Consider the following 15,574-nt stretch of genomic DNA (forward strand, 5'->3'; position numbering starts at 1 on the left):
TTTCTTTGTGCCTTAGGCTTTGTACCTTTGGCTTATTGTTCATAGAACATTTTAATAGCTGTCCCTTTTTTTTTATGCTTTTGGCATCATGGAAAATTACAATCTTATTTGTTGACTTTTAATGTTAAAAAATATTTATTGATTTGAATGCAGTATTTCCTAATAAAATATCTGAAAAATCTGAAAAAAATTTTAAAGTCATCTCCACCACATGTGACTTTTTTTTTTTTTTTTTTTTTTGCTGATTTTTGCTTAAATTAAAAACTTGGACCATATGAAGATTGTTAAATATTAGAGGTTTTGAGAAGTATCGCTTTAATTTTGTTTGAGAGAATTTCCTTAGCAGAAATTATGTATTATTTGTGTGTCCACGGTACCTAATATGATACACAGTATATTTTGATACCTCTAACAATTATTGACTAACCAATTATAAGATTTTAAAAGATGAACATTTGAGATTTATTTTCTGGTTCTATATTTCTCTGATGTAGACATTTGGACAAAATGTGCTTTCTAGTCATCTCTTAAAAATTTACTAATTGCTTAATTTGTTCTGTTTGCAATGATTGTCTCCTTAACAACATTTTTTTACTTTTGAATTCTTTGGGGAACATAGGAACTGTTGGCATTAGCACTTTGTGACCACAAGAAAGGAGGCTGGAAATCTTATTATTGACATTGATATCAGAGATGGGGGGATGAGGATTCACATTTAAGGGTGGCAGAAATCCTGGTCTGGCTTGCGTGATACCGTGATCTAAAGGGAAAGCTCCTGAACCACGCCTTTCTAAAATTGCATGATTTCTCCTGCTCAAGGGACCTGGTGAGATATTCTCCAACAATTCTTTGGGCCCTGACAACAGGGAAGGAGACGGTGAGAGGATCTTTTTCTTTCCTATAAGTGCTTTGCCATCTTCTAAAGTTGCAGGGGTAAGACCAGCCGAGAGCTGGGAATCAGAGCTGTAGTGATTTGCCCCTGAGTTTCTTTTTTGGACTATACTTCTTAAGGTGGAAGCAAATATCGTCTGGTTAGAGTCTGGATCTGGCTCAGCAGGGATTTCAATGCATTGCTGATTTCCTTCTGAAAAAAATGATTGATAATTTATTTCATCATATGACATCTTTCTTGAGCTGGCCTGATCTAAGGCTCTCAGCAAATGTGCAGTGTCTTTTACATCAATACTTTGGTGCCTAGTGATGAATCGCTTGGAAAGTGCCAGCCCATTGGTTTTGTAGGACAATTCTTCCTCTGGAGTAATATCCTGGAGCTCCTCTTGCAAGGAGGCCACTCTGTTTTGGTGCATGAATAAGGGAGGACTCTTGATCCAGGTTGGAGCCTGGGGTAGCTTGGGCCCATTAGAGGCCATAGAAGGCTTCCTCACAGGGGAGCCTGGGTCCTGTGTGTCATCACTATTTCCTGAGGGCTCCAGACCTTTAAAGCCAAAAAGTGTCATTTCAGTTTCAGAAGAATGTGTAAGTGGCAACGAAGCTGTTTTTATGTCTATTTCTGAAGGAGTGGCACAGGAGGCTGGGGAATGACACCCATCCATATCTACAGGAGGCATATTTAAGTACTGTTTGGTAGTGTGCCTACCGGAGGGTGATTTTGCTGTCGTTATAATAATGACCTCTTTCCCTTTTGCCTTGCAAGCACTGAGTAGAACTTTCAGGGTCTCTCTATCCTCTGAATTTATAGCATAAACAAGGGCTGAGTAACTAGAATGATCTTGCAAGCTGAGATCAGCCCCACTGTTTAGGAGCAGGGAAACAACTTCAGGACCAGCTTTTTCTAAGCAAGCATGCATCAAAGCAGTTTTCCCAGATTTGTCCTGTATGTTGGGGTCAGCATTGTTTTCTAACAGGTATTTAACCATTTTGGCTTTACTGACACTCTGGTGATCAACATGTTTGGTCTTACAAGCGATCATTAAAGGTGTTTCCCCACGGTCATTGCTCTCATTAATGTATGCACCACCTTCTAGCAAGAGTCTTGTGAGGCGAAGCCGGCTCTGATGGACTGCTTTGATCAGGGAATTTCCATCACTTGAAATTTCTATACCTTCATCCATCTTCAAAAGTCAGAATCAAAACCTGGTTATCAAAGAACATGAAGAACAAAAGATTAGCCGGAATCCCAATTTATATTCATGTTGTTATTGACAATTTCTGAAATATATATGTATAGAGCAACAGTACATAAATGAGATTATGTTATTAATATAGAACAAAAAAGTGAACTGCAAAATAAAATAAATTTTGGAATAGTAACAGCCTTTAGGTAATTATAAACTAAAATTTACTTTCAAAATCTTGATCTAGTACCAATGGAGTACTTCCCTAAATTCCACAATAATTAAACAATAATGCACTTATTTTCCACTTGTGAAAAATATTTTAAAAACAATACTAAAATGTAAATTGAAGCAAAAATTCCAAAAGTGTGCGTAATTGCAACTGAATCAATTAAAATATGGCATATTTATGGCAGATTAATCTAAAAACTTCTCAGGGTTAAATTACTTAAATGTGCTCTTAATTAAATAATGCAACTATTACTTAGATTTTCAATTTGAGGGCATTTCTATGTTTCTTTTAAAGGATGAAAAATCATTTGAACTACAAGACATTAAGTAACTGACATAATGTCTGGAACTCACACTGAGATGGGAATGGTGGGCATGTGATTATGCATTTTCCTTGATTTCATTATTTATTTTTTTTTTTAATTTTTTATTTTTTTTATTTTTCTTTTCTTTTTTTAATTTTTTTTTTCAACATTTATTTATTTTTGGGACAGAGAGAGACAGAGCATGAACGGGGGAGGGGCAGAGAGAGAGGGAGACACAGAATCGGAAACAGGCTCCAGGCTCTGAGCCATCAGCCCAGAGCCTGACGCGGGGCTCAAACTCACGGACCGCGAGATCGTGACCTGGCTGAAGTCGGACGCTTAACCGACTGCGCCACCCAGGCGCCCCTGATTTCATTATTTAAATCAAACACTAGATTATGAAGCCAGCCACATTCAGTTGGTTTACTTTTTTTTTTTTTTTTTTCCTTTTGAGAGGGAGAGAGAGTGCACATGAGCAGGGGAAGAGAGAAGCTCAGCAGGCTCCCTGCTGTCAGGGCAGAGCCTGAGGCAGGGCTCCTGGGTGGGTGGCTCAATCTCCCGAATCATGAGATCATGACCTGAGCCAAAATCAAGAGTTGGACACTTAACCAACCCACTGAGCCACCCAGGAGCCCCTGTTGGGTTACATTTTGACAACAGTACATTTGCTCTGAAAAAGTTCTAGGCTAGAAATGTGAGTGAGGTCATGTAGTCTTTATAAGCATTTTATTTTTTATCTTTAAAACTAAAAATTACTTTTATTTAAATAATTTAGATTCAAACTCCTTCAACAGATAATTCCATCAGTTGATAAGAATTATGTCTTTAGGGGCTCCTGGCTGGCTCAGTCAGTAGAGCATGCAACTCTTGATCTCGGGAATGTGAGTTCAAGCCCCACACTGGGCGTATAGCTCACTGAAAGAGAAAGGAAGGAAGGAAGGAAGGAAGGAAGGAAGGAAGGAAGGAAGGAAGGAAAAAAGAAAGAAAGAAAAGATTGTGTATTATGTCTTCACCTAGAACTGAGGAAATGTTTGTTTTTGAATAGTGCTTAGAGCTGGGGAGAAAAATCAAATGGAGTTTATATTATATTTATTTATTTAAAACTTATTTATTTGCTTACTTGTATTTTTGACAGAGAGAGAGGGCACAATGATTGAGGGGCACAGTCAGAGGGAGAGCGAAAGAATCCCACACAAGCTCCGCACTGTCAGCACCCACCCTTGAAGCTGGGCTCCAGCTCACCCTACGCAAAGCTCAAACTCACGAACCATGAGATCATGACTTGAGCTAAAATCGGATGCCCAACCAACTGAGCCACTCAGGTGCCCCAAGTTTATATAATATTTAAATCTCTTTTATTTAATGAAGTAGGTATTAGAAATTGAGAACTATTATTTATTCTACTCGTTTACTTTTGTTTAATGTTTATTTCTGAGAGAGAGAGCATGCACGTGTGCAAGCAGGGGAGGGACAGTGAGAGGGGGACAGAGAATCCACAGCAGGCTCTGTGCTGACAGCAGAGAGCCTGGTGTGGGGCTTGAACCCACAAACCATGAGATCATGACCTGAGTTGAAGTTGGACGCTTAACCTGAGCCACCCAGGCGCCGCTATTTTACTCATTTACTTTTAAATTAACAATACGGGACATGAGTTTTTATTGGATAATAGAATGGATAATAAGTATAATGACCTCTTAACAGAAAAAGAGGTGAAGAGAACAGAAAGAAAATGAAGGGGGAAAGAAGGCATGCACACAGAACTTAATCTAACGGTTGTAAGCTCCTATTATATCTTGGGCACGGAGCTACAAAGGTACATGCCCTATCCCTAAAGAGCTTACTCAGTTGTTTGGAAGAGACACCATATAAGCAGCTGGTTATGAGTTAAAGTCAGGAGAATATACAGACTTTGGTGGCTTGGGGACTGAGGGGCTCACAGAGGCCACCCAACTGAGCTGGGTTTGGACTGCTAAGAGTTTGGTAGGCAGACAAAGTAGGAAGAGAGAAGTAGAGAATGTTCCTTGTGCAAAAACCTAGAGGTTTAAAATAGCAGTTATTTATCATAAATCAGGCTCTATTTATGCTGATGTAGCCAAACTTTAGAAAAATATTTTAGCAGATGGTAATAGTTAGGGTGAATGTGGCAGAACACACACCTCTACTTTTGCTCCTTCCTGAACAATCCCCTGAAACTAAAGAATTTTTTTTTTAATTTTTAAAAAAGATTTTATTTTTAAATAATCTCTACACCCAACATGGGAACTGAACTCACAACCCTGAGATTAAGAGTTACACATTCCACTGCCTGAGCCAGTCAGGTGCCTGAAGAATTGTTAAAAAGACATAAATTCACAAGGATAGCACGAAAAGGAGAGAAGACAACAGCAACATTTGGAAGCCAGAAAGCAGGTGGACCAGTGGTGACCAAACTAGCCAACCTGAAAAGGCTGTGCCTCAGGTCATTTGTGATAAAGCTGATAACTAAACCCACAGCCACTGCGGAATCCTCTAGAGAGGCAGTAAGCAGGAAGCTGTAGAACTGGGTGGGTGGTGGACTGAATGGCTAAAATAATGAGGACTAGGTGAAAAGTTGTCGGAGAAGCAGTTAGATCCCTAAGTCCTTGCTATTCACAATGGGACCCTACCTTGGACCAGCAGCACACCATTCCCTGAAGCTTAATCTTAGGCTCCATCCCAGACCTACTGAACCAGAGCCTACATTTTAACTAGATCCTCAGGTGATTTAGATGTTCATTAAAATTTGAGAAGCACTGCCTCAGGTCATTCCTTCACTCCAAGCCACTAGGAGATAGGATACTACCCGTCTCATCTGAGATGTCCAGAGCTTTATTCTCCAGAAATGGTGAAACAAAAGGGCCTCTGGACTGGAAGACATCCAACATATTTGAGGACAAGAAAATAGGAAATAAGTGATTGGATGCTTACTGACCACTGAGTGAAGGGACTCACAGCCTTCTCCCCAATGCAACTCCAAGAAGCCTGGTAGCTGTACCCTTATTATTCAGTATAATATCATTATACTCTCCTCTCAAGAATCTGACCTGTCTTAAAAAAAAATACCTAAGAGTACTAGCCACAGGGATTCCTTACCACGCCACCCAGATCATCCTACAGTGAGGTTTAAAGATTATAAGCCTTGGGGCACCTGGGTGGCTCAGTTGGTTAAGCAGCCAGCTCTTGATTTAGGCTCAGGCCATGATCTTACAGTTGTGAGATAGAGCTCTGTGTCTGGTTCTGAGCTGGGCAGATTCTCTTTCTGCCCCTCCCTTGCTTGCTCTCTCTCACTTTCTCTCTCTAAGAAAGAAAGAAAGAAAGAAAGAAAGAAAGAAAGAAAGAAAGAAAGAAAGAAAGAAAGAAAGAAAGAAAGAAAGAAAGAAAGAAAGAAAGAAAGAAAAGAAAGATTACAAGCCTCACCCATGTGCTCAAGGCTTCTCATCACCTTTTTATTTTTTTAATTTTTTTTTAAATTTACTTTTGAGACAGAGACAGAGCATGAGTGGGGGAGGGGCAGAGAGACAGGGAGACACAGAATCTGAAGCAGGCTCCAGGCTCTGAGCTGTCAGCACACAGCCCTATTTTTATTTTTTCTAATATTTATTTATTTGAGAGAGAGAGAAAGAGTGCATGCATGGGAGCAGGGGTGGGACACAGAGAGAGAGAGAGAGAGAGAGAGAGAGAGAGAGAGAATCCCAAGCAGGATCTGAGCTTTCATCACAGAGCCCAATGTGGGGCTTGATCTCACGAAACATGAGATCATGACCTGAGCTGAAATCAAGAGCAGAAGCTTAACCAACTGACCCATCCAGGTGCCCCTTCATCAGCTTTTTAAATCAAGCCTTTTAATTATGAACAGATAATAAAAAACAAAACAAAACAAAAAAAAAGCCTCTTACCTTAAAGATAGAGACCAGAACAAATAGGAAAAAAAGGCAACTCGGAGGAAACGGGTATTAGTCAGGAAAATGAAAATTTCAAAACCTCACATTCCTCAGAGATAAGACGATGTTGTAACCATGAAACAAAAATAAGATTCTATGAAAAAAGAATATTCAGGACCCCCTGAATGGGGTCCTGAGTGGCTGAGTTGGTTAAGCATCTGGGTCTTGATTTTGGCTCAAGTCATGATCTTGCCATTTGTGAGATTGAGCCCCACGCTGGGCTCTGCACTGACAGTGAGGAGACTGCTTGGAATTCTCTCTCACTCTTTATCCCTGCCCACCCCCCTCAAAATAAATAAACTTAAAAAAAAAAAAGAATACTCAGAGACCATAAAAAGGGTTCTCAAAAGATAAAAACACCATACAAACTGCAAAACTCAATAGAAGGGTTAGATGATAATGTTGATAAAATTTCTAGCAGTTAAGCAAAAAGAACAGGACAGGAAAAAAAAGAAAATTAGGGGTCTACACTAGGAAATCGAACATTCAACTACTAGAAGTTCTGGCAAGACAAAAATAGTGGGGGTGGGAGAAGGGGCAAGCAGGAAAGGAAATGATGCCTGAGATCAAGAAAAATTTCATGCGTGACTTGAGTTTCCAAATTGAAGGTGTCCAATTAGAACATAGCACAATAGATGAAAATGGACCCTGGCCATGGCACATGGTTGTAAGTCTCCAGAACACTGAAAGCAAAGAAGATTTCACAGGCTGGGGGCAGGAGGTGGGGAGTGGGGTGGATAAGTCACATGCCAAAGTATCAAGAATTACAATGGATTCAGATATATCAACAATAGTAAAAGACAGTGGACGAAAGTCTTTAAAAATCTGAAGGCAAAATGCTTCCCAGCTTAGAATTCTGTATCTAGCCAAACCATCAGTCAAGATTGGAGATATACTCTTAATAATCTACTGAAGGATATAATCTACCAAGATGAAACAGTAGAACAAGAAAGATGAAACAAGGCACCAGAGGCTGGAGATCATCTTAGAGGAGAAGCACAAGAAATCCCAGGAAGATGGTGAAGGGCCAGGATAATGGATGTGCACAGACATCATCTCTGAGACCATACTATCATTTTACCATCTTCTTAACTGAGAACCAGATGCCCAGGTGAGCCTGCCCTCAGTTCTTTTTTTTTTTTTAAATTTTTTTTTTTTCAACGTTTTATTTATTTTTGGGACAGAGAGAGACAGAGCATGAACGGGGGAGGGGCAGAGAGAGAGGGAGACACAGAATCGGAAACAGGCTCCAGGCTCTGAGCCATCAGCCCAGAGCCCGACGCGGGGCTCGAACTCACGGACCGCGAGATCGTGACCTGGCTGAAGTCGGACGCTTAACCGACTGCGCCACCCAGGCGCCCCCTGCCCTCAGTTCTTATCTCTACTTTCTTCATCCTGACCACGTCTCTCCTCCCTCCTCCATACTCTGCTTTCTGGGGCATCCGGTGCCACTATTTTTAGCTCTGCTCAATTGTTCTGCTTTGACCTGCTTTGAGACCTGGGGATAAGTCATGGTGAGCCTAGGAGGAGAAGGACTAAACATTCATTCCCCTTGGATATCCAGAACCTGGACTATACTGAAGCCCTGCGAGAAGCCCTATAATGGTGAGCCCCTTGTTTCCCAGGACTCCTGCTCTTGCTCAGAAGGGGCTCTTATAAACGCTGGGCCAAACTCTGACCCAGAGATTGTTAAACTTACCTTTTCCTGAGAGCTTTAGTCATATATCGGTGCTATATGCCTTTCTTTGTTCAACTAATTTTGTGCTTGCTACCTAGTTTAACAATTTACTAAAGGATCATATATATATAAGTGGAAAACTTAAAAAAAAAAAGTAATGATTAACACAGGAGTCAAGGGAAAGTTACTTTTTGGTGGGGGGAGGGAGAGCAATGCAATTAGGAAGGGACACACATTGCTTTCATTTTAAGGTTTGGTTAATGTTCTGTTTCTAATCTGGGTGGTTTGTTATTTATTTTATTATTATTCTTTAAAAGAACATATTTCACATACTCTTCTGTATGATAGTACTAATCTGTTGTTGTTTTTTTTTTTTTGTAAAATAGATCATCTATACAGACAAGAGCATAATAGCACTTACATAAGATATGTTCCATAATTAAAATTTATTTTTTTAGGGATGCCTGGGTGGCTCAGTTGGCTAAGCGCCTGACTTCGGCTCAGGTCGTGATCTCATGGTTAATGGGTTTGAGCCCTGCGTCAGGCTTTGTGCTGAGAGCTCAGAGCCTGGAACCTGCTTCGGATTCTGTATCTCTCTCTCTCTCTGCCCCTCACCCACTTGTTCTCGGTCTCTCAAAAATAAATATTAAAAATTATTTTTTAAAAAATTTATTTATTTATTTTGAAAGAGATAGAGCAAGTGAGCAGGGGAGGGGCAAAGAGAGGGAGAGAGAGAATCCCAAGCAGGCTCTGCACTGTCAGCACAGAGCCTGATACAGGACTCAATCTCATGAACTGTGAGATCATGACCTGAGCCAAAATGAAGAGTCGGATGCTTAACTGAGCCACCCAGGCGCCCCTCATAATTAAAATTTAGAAGATCCATCTTAGATCATAATTTCTTACAACGTAATTCAGTTTTGTGGTATTATCAATAGTATTTATGCCTAGACTTTCTTACGCCTAGGAGTTTCAACTTGTGAGCTCCTGAAAGGCAGTATTCAAAAGAATATACTTATTCATTCTGCTTTAGTATCACTCATGATGTTGATAAGCAAAGAACAACATTCAATATATACATACATAAATATAATGAAAGTGAATGCTGCAATTTTTGTCTGCCTATGCGACATTCTATAAAAGCTATTCCAAAGCCGGGCATACCTGCAATTTGGGACCTTAGGAATTTAGGATTGGTTGACAGCTTGGGTCCCAAATGAGGTCTATTCTGAAGGCAAAGCATTTGAAAAGGGTTCACAAAAGAAATATTTCAGCATTTTTCACATACAAATGGGTTTAATAAAGCAGAGATGTAGAGAAATTAGCTGCAACATAATATCAAATATAGAAACCATTTAGAAGCTGCAATTCTAGAAGAGATACAGTATTAGTCATGTAAAAACACCTTTGACCAAAAGTGACATTTGAGGAACATATTCAAATGAAAACAAGTTGCCAGACACCAGATTTCAATACTATACTCTCATACAGTTTCTACTTTTGGGACCAACCTTGTTTTGTTTTGTTTTGTTTTTAAATAAACACTCTTACAAGAATCCTTTGGAAAGACTTTAAAATCTTTTCACCCACCCTCATGTTAAAGGCTTTCTCCACAACACTAAGCCTCACCACTTTCTGTCATCATTTCTCTCACCAAGGTTGGTATCAGAAGGTTCTGAGAAAAGAAGGGGAGCTGGCCATGTACTTCCAGCTGGGCTGCTTGAGGCCACTGCCCCACTGTGGTCCTGTGGGAAGGGAGGGTGCTGTGGGCTCCAGGGCTCTCTGAAGAAGCTGGGCAGTGGCACCACTAGCTAGTGGCAGCTAGTGAATCTGTCTTGTGGATGTAGGCATACTCCCTCTCCAGTACTCTCCTGAGTACTGGAGAACTGTCTAGAAAAAAAACAGCAACAACAAGGGCTTACTCTTTGTTCATTTTAAAGACTTCTAAAGCCCCTTGGGTTGCTCACTTTTTAAACTGTTCACATTTAAGTGGAATAATTCTAAAATTGTTTAAAATTAAGTTTCACAGAGAAAAAAGCTGTCAGATACTTTATTGTCCATAGATACACGTTTGGTTTCCTAGTGTCTCATAATCAGTACCTTACTGGAATAATCCCTTTGTCTTTATGCTTTTACTCTCTCTTAGTTGTTTTAACATGGCTCATTCACCTGCACATCAAAAATGCTGATATTAAAGTTCAATTTATCTACTCTTCATAGAACTAAGCCCTACCTGTGATGAAGATCCTTCTCAAGCCTACGATTATCCTACTTCAGAAATGTTCTTGCTTCCTGTCTCCTCCTGTGAAACATCCTCATTGAGCGCTGATACTGTATTAACATTCAGTCAGACCCTTTGTTATAATGTAGCATATAAATAATCCACAAATGCAGTTATACCATCCAAAAAGATAACAGTTCAACTGGAGAAAGTTGAGGAGTCAGACAAACCCAGATTTCCATCCCGATTCCCCCATGTGCTAGCTGTATGCCACAGTTCAATCTCTCAGTCTCTGTCTTGGGTTCCTCATCTGTGGGATGACAAGGGTCTAAGGATCTACCGTTCATTCCCCGTAGGGGGTGGAGCAAGGTGATGAAATCAGACATCTAGAAAAAGACTTTCCTATCGTGCCTTAATACTCACTGTATTCTTCTTTTTACAAATTTTATCTCAGAATTTAGACTTCTTTTATTTTTATCATGTCTCTAATTCACAGGCTACTTAAATAACAGATAAAATATTTAAAATGTAGTTTTTTAAAGATCTATGAATAATGTTTTGTAACCATAAATGGAATCTATTAAGTGAATATGGAAAAAAAGAGCCTTAAATGTACTTTCCTTATAATTTCCAAATAGAATAATTTCAGCATATTTAAGATTAATCAACAAACAGCTGGACAGATTGCTTTTTATTTTAAAATTAGAATGTCTTTAACATCTCTTAGGATTCATCATGGCATACTTACTATGCTCTTTTAGTGCCTCTCTCTACTCCCAAGACCCTGCTGAAATTACAACTTAGTTATTTAAAAAATTTAAGCAGATGCGTATTCTGAAGAACAAAGAAAACTTGGAGGACAGATATATCGTGAGAGGAGCAATTAATTTCAAACAAGCTTTGGAAAGAGAGTGGGGATGGTGGTGTACTAAACTGCCTCAGCATCCCAGAGGCTGCCACATAGAGCCGCTAGGAGGTGGCCCCCACATTGCCCACAGGACCCATGAAGTTTAGGGCCGAGAGGCCCCAAGTGCCACAGAAAGTGGCAATGAGGCACAGGGCGGAAAATGAGGGTGGTTCAAAGTCTGTGGACAGAACATCTAGACCCCTGGGGAACTTTTTCCCACCCAAAGTAGAGAACCACTGTTCTAGGCAAGATTTCTTCTCTGAACAGATCCATCAGAAAAGCTGAAAATAGGGGTAAAGTGAGAGTCTATGGGCTGAACAGTGGAATCCCCAGATCTCACTCAGCCCTGCTAGCAGGAGACTAGAAGCCAGGAAAAAGAAGTAAAAAAGCACTGGGTCTTAGAATTATGAGCCCTATTAAAAATACCTGTTGATAAATGAGGCAATTCAAATAACTGCATTCGCCCCTCAGACACCCACTCCAAATGGAAATAGAAAGTTACCTGAAAACGTTATTCAAAATTTCAGACTTCACTTATGTCTTTTCTCTCCCTGGATGAATTTTTTGTCAGCCAGCTGTCAGCTCCTCCTGAAGGAAATCAAAGCTATTCAGAGTTACATAAATACCAATAATTTGTTCCACGCGTCTCTCCCATTTGGAGTCTAGGTTTTTAATTCCTTCTTAAGACATCCCTACAGTGTTTGTTCAGTTAATTATATTTCAGTGATTAGGAGTCTGTAAAAGTGTCTGGAGTGGATCCCAGGCACCGCCATCCTGCGTGTGCAGGCCGAAGCTTGGCCTGCAAGGGCGCTGGGGTTGAAAGGGCCATAGCATTCACCTGGCCTAGCACCCTATCACCCTGTTCCATACAGATGAGGAAGCCAAGGAAGGCAGGGTGGGACACCTCCCAGTCACTCCTCTTACTCCCCTGCTTACCAGGACTTAATTAGATCTTCCTGTGTCCTTTCTCTTGCTTCCTTTTTTCCTTGCTTCTTGGATACCAGCTTCCCATAGAGTTGTTCTGAGTACCTGATTTGGGTGGTACCAACCATGGCAGTACCACATGGGCTGAGGTATTTAAAAAGCCATCTTGCAGATGATAGGCTTGGCCTTCCTTATGGCTCTTTTCCTCCAAGCCACCCCCATTTTCCTTGCATTCAGAGAGAGCTGTTCTTTTCCTTTGAGACTCTTACTCTACCTCCAAATAGGATTGGTGTTCCTGCCCATAAAGGGCAAGGGGGCTGGAAATTAACAAGGGCTTCAAGTTGGATTTTCAGCCCTTCACCCTTGCTCCAGGTTGTCATGTCTTTGTGCTGCCCGCAAGGGGATCAGAGCATGCTCACAAGACTGGGGCTTGAGCCTGGGGCTCTGTCTCTTCCCAAGTTATCAACCCTTGGGAAGCTGATCCTCTTAGATTCAGTTTCCTCATCCTAAAATTGAGATAATATCTATAGAAGATGATCATAAGAATTTAAAAAAAATCATTTGTGATTTAGGAATAAAAAAAAATACCAGTTTCTACACATGCATCACTAAATGTATATCCTGGGCTAAGGGGTCTGACAGTGGGAGGCCAAAGTACCTACACCAATGGGGTTTCCACCTTCCATGGGCATAATCACTTGGAGAACTTATTAAAAATAAGATTTCTGGCTCCACTCCCACATATTCAATAGGGGGTGCTTCCTATGTACACTTGGAGAAAATATGTGACAAACTCTTCCTTCCTCATCCAGTCCCACTTCCTACTTGTCAGCCCGCCCGCCCCCCTCAGGCTCCTACCAGGCTGTCTCCATCATCCGTCTCCTGGAGGAGGCAAAGGGCAAAGATGACTGCCATAGCCTAGAGACGGATGAAGGAGCCCAGGGGTCTACAGAAGAGTACAGCCCTGAGTTTGAATGGGCCAGGCGCTGTAGGTCTGCTGTTCTGCCCTTCCCAGACAGGTCTGAAAAATCCAGAGGAGTAGTGGGCAGCCCAAGGCCGGGATGTGGGGGCTAGTGGCCCTTAGACTGAACCAAGTCTGCCTGCCGCAAGCAAAACGTGTGTCCTCTTGCCATGCAAGGAAAGGGGCAGAGCCAGAACAAAAGATGCATCTAAGACTGTCCCAGGAAATGTAATGACTTGCCAGGAAAAGTGTTCTTCTCTGGCACCGGCTTGTAGGAAATATTTCGAAACTGCCCAAGGGAAGGAGTAGCTGGTAAGGTTTGCTTTGTTTCCCACCCAAAGCCAAAAAGGACGGGTGTCTTCTAGTTACTTGTATGTCCCCTAGGCCTCGGGGCTGCGTCCCCGGGGCAGCTACACCCCCACTTGTCTCCGTAGACCCCACTCCCAGAGACACACACAGACACACAAACCTATACCTGCAAGTTTCAGGGAACCAAGGTGATAGGATTTCCAAGCTGTTGAGGATTCTAGCTGTGTCTCCACAGTCCCCGCTGGCTCCGGGAACCAAGCTTGTTCCCTCAGTTTTTCCTGAGAGCGAGAGCGAGCAAGCCCTTGGTGCTGTCAGAGAAGGGCAAAGGAAGGTGACTGGGGCGACAGCGCCGGGGCACCGGTGGGGGCGGGGTGTGCGTTGTGTCGCCTCGTCTCTGAGACAAGACAGGTAGCTGGCGAGCTGAGGTGATCGCCATCCACGTGAAGGGGCTCTGCCCAGAGCGGCTGCGGAGCGGTCCCCGCAGCGCCAGTCCGGAGGACACGGCCCTCCCTTGGGAAATGGCGCGCGGGAGGGGAGCAGCCATTGCCCCCATCCTGGGGCAGGCGGACCTCTGGATCCCGGACCTCCCGTAAAGGGGTGCGGGGTCCAGGTGCCAAGGCTGTGAGCGCCCGAGAGGCGCCGGGACTGGACTGCCCGCCCCCGTGTGGCTCCCATTTGTCAAGCCAGTGGCTGTAAACGGCTCCGCAGCCCCCAGCCCGCCTCCTGCGCCCAGCCAGTACCTCCCGCCTCCCGGCCGCCCGAGGCACCTGCGGAGACGCGCGCCAGTCGGACCCCCAGAACCGCGCGCTCCTGCGGCCTCGCGCGCGCCGTTCCCGCTGCGGCGCCAACACGCGCCCGCGAGCCCCTGCCCGGATGCTCCCCGACATTCTGCAGCCGCTGGCTGCCCCTATCCACCCTCCGGCGCTGCAAGGCCGAGAAGGAGGCGAAACCTGTATGTTGCCGGGGTTCAAAACCGAGCCGCTGCAAAGCCCGAGCTGAAAACAGGCAGGGTTTGCGGGAGGCGTGAGAGTGGGCTTGAGTGGAGTCTGGACAGGCCCCTGCCCTCCAGCAGCCCTCCGTCGGCTCCGGGTCTCGGTCCTCGCTCAGGGCATCGCAATGTCAGGTTGCGCGGGAGCTGCGGGCTCCCAGGGCCTGGGCGTACCGGCCAGGGCTCACGGAGGCCGCGGCCCTCGGGTAGCTCCCTCGATGCCCTCCTCCCGGCAGCCAATACGGCGATCCAAAGTTTCTCCAAGTGTAGCCTGCAGAGACCGCGTCTGAAGCTAACCTGGGACGCGCTGTCAAGTCGGCGTCGGCGCCTCCCACCCTCGGCTCGGCGCGGACCCTCAGCGCGGGAGGCTCCAGGGTGCCGTCTGGGCTGGCTTGGCTTCGAAAGCTCCTCGGCGGCTGGAGTCGCGGATTCCGGTAGGTGCTACCCTGTCCCCGCCCCTGTTCTGCCGAGCGAGGAAGGCGGCGGGCCAGAAGCCGCGAAGCGTCGGAGCGGGGGCCGGGAGGCGCGCACCTCGCCAGACGCCCGGGCGGTGCGGCGTTTCCGCTGGGAGTGACGCGCTGGCTCCTCGCTGCACGGCAGGTGGGGGCGGCGGGGCTAAACTCTGCACGGACCCCAGGGCCAAAGTCTGTCTCTGAAGCTCCGCCCTTTGTCCCCACGAGTAGCCCCACCACTTACACCCACCTCAACGCAGCCACCGCGCTGTGGCGGGGACGACTTGGCCCAGAGTAGGGGCGGCAGGGTCTTCCCCACTGCGAGGAGATCGCCACCCCTACCGGCCTCTGATTTCCCCTGTCATACCTGCATCTCTCCCTCCAATTCATTATCCACCGGGCTGGTCCGTGTGTCTGTCTCCCGCGGCTCCTTCTTCCCCCTTCCCGTCCCTGTACCCGCTTTGGGTAAAGCCCCGGTCTCACTTCAGGTTGGGGTATTGGTGGGAGCAACCGTTCGTGTTTTGTTTTTATGAGTTTATAACTTTATTACGCTATTATTAAAAC

The 15,574-nt window shown here is 44.2% G+C and overlaps 1 protein-coding gene across 2 annotated transcripts; it reads right to left on the bottom strand.

Moving 5' to 3' along the window:
* Nucleotides 1-245: 245 nt before the first annotated feature.
* On the bottom strand, nt 246-14,943 carry ANKRD34B (ankyrin repeat domain 34B). 2 transcript variants are annotated; one of them, XM_047088537.1, is made up of 5 exons: nt 14,856-14,943; nt 13,737-13,878; nt 11,879-11,964; nt 9,903-10,138; nt 246-2,094 (listed from the first exon to the last, which is right to left on the bottom strand). In XM_047088537.1, exon 5 carries the CDS (start codon nt 2,070-2,072, stop codon nt 528-530), a length of 1,545 nt encoding a protein of 514 aa, XP_046944493.1. In that variant the 5' UTR covers nt 2,073-2,094; nt 9,903-10,138; nt 11,879-11,964; nt 13,737-13,878; nt 14,856-14,943; the 3' UTR covers nt 246-527. The 2 variants fall into 2 exon arrangements, with proteins under 2 accessions (XP_046944493.1, XP_046944502.1); XM_047088546.1 differs by lacking the exon at nt 14,856-14,943 and having other exon boundaries at nt 13,737-14,011.
* Nucleotides 14,944-15,574: the final 631 nt, after the last annotated feature.

Source organism: Lynx rufus, unplaced genomic scaffold (genome assembly GCF_022079265.1).
Source record: "Lynx rufus isolate CCGP_SWC_20201006 ecotype Redwood Valley unplaced genomic scaffold, mLynRuf1.p SCAF_1, whole genome shotgun sequence".
NCBI classification, from domain to species: Eukaryota; Metazoa; Chordata; class Mammalia; order Carnivora; family Felidae; genus Lynx; species Lynx rufus.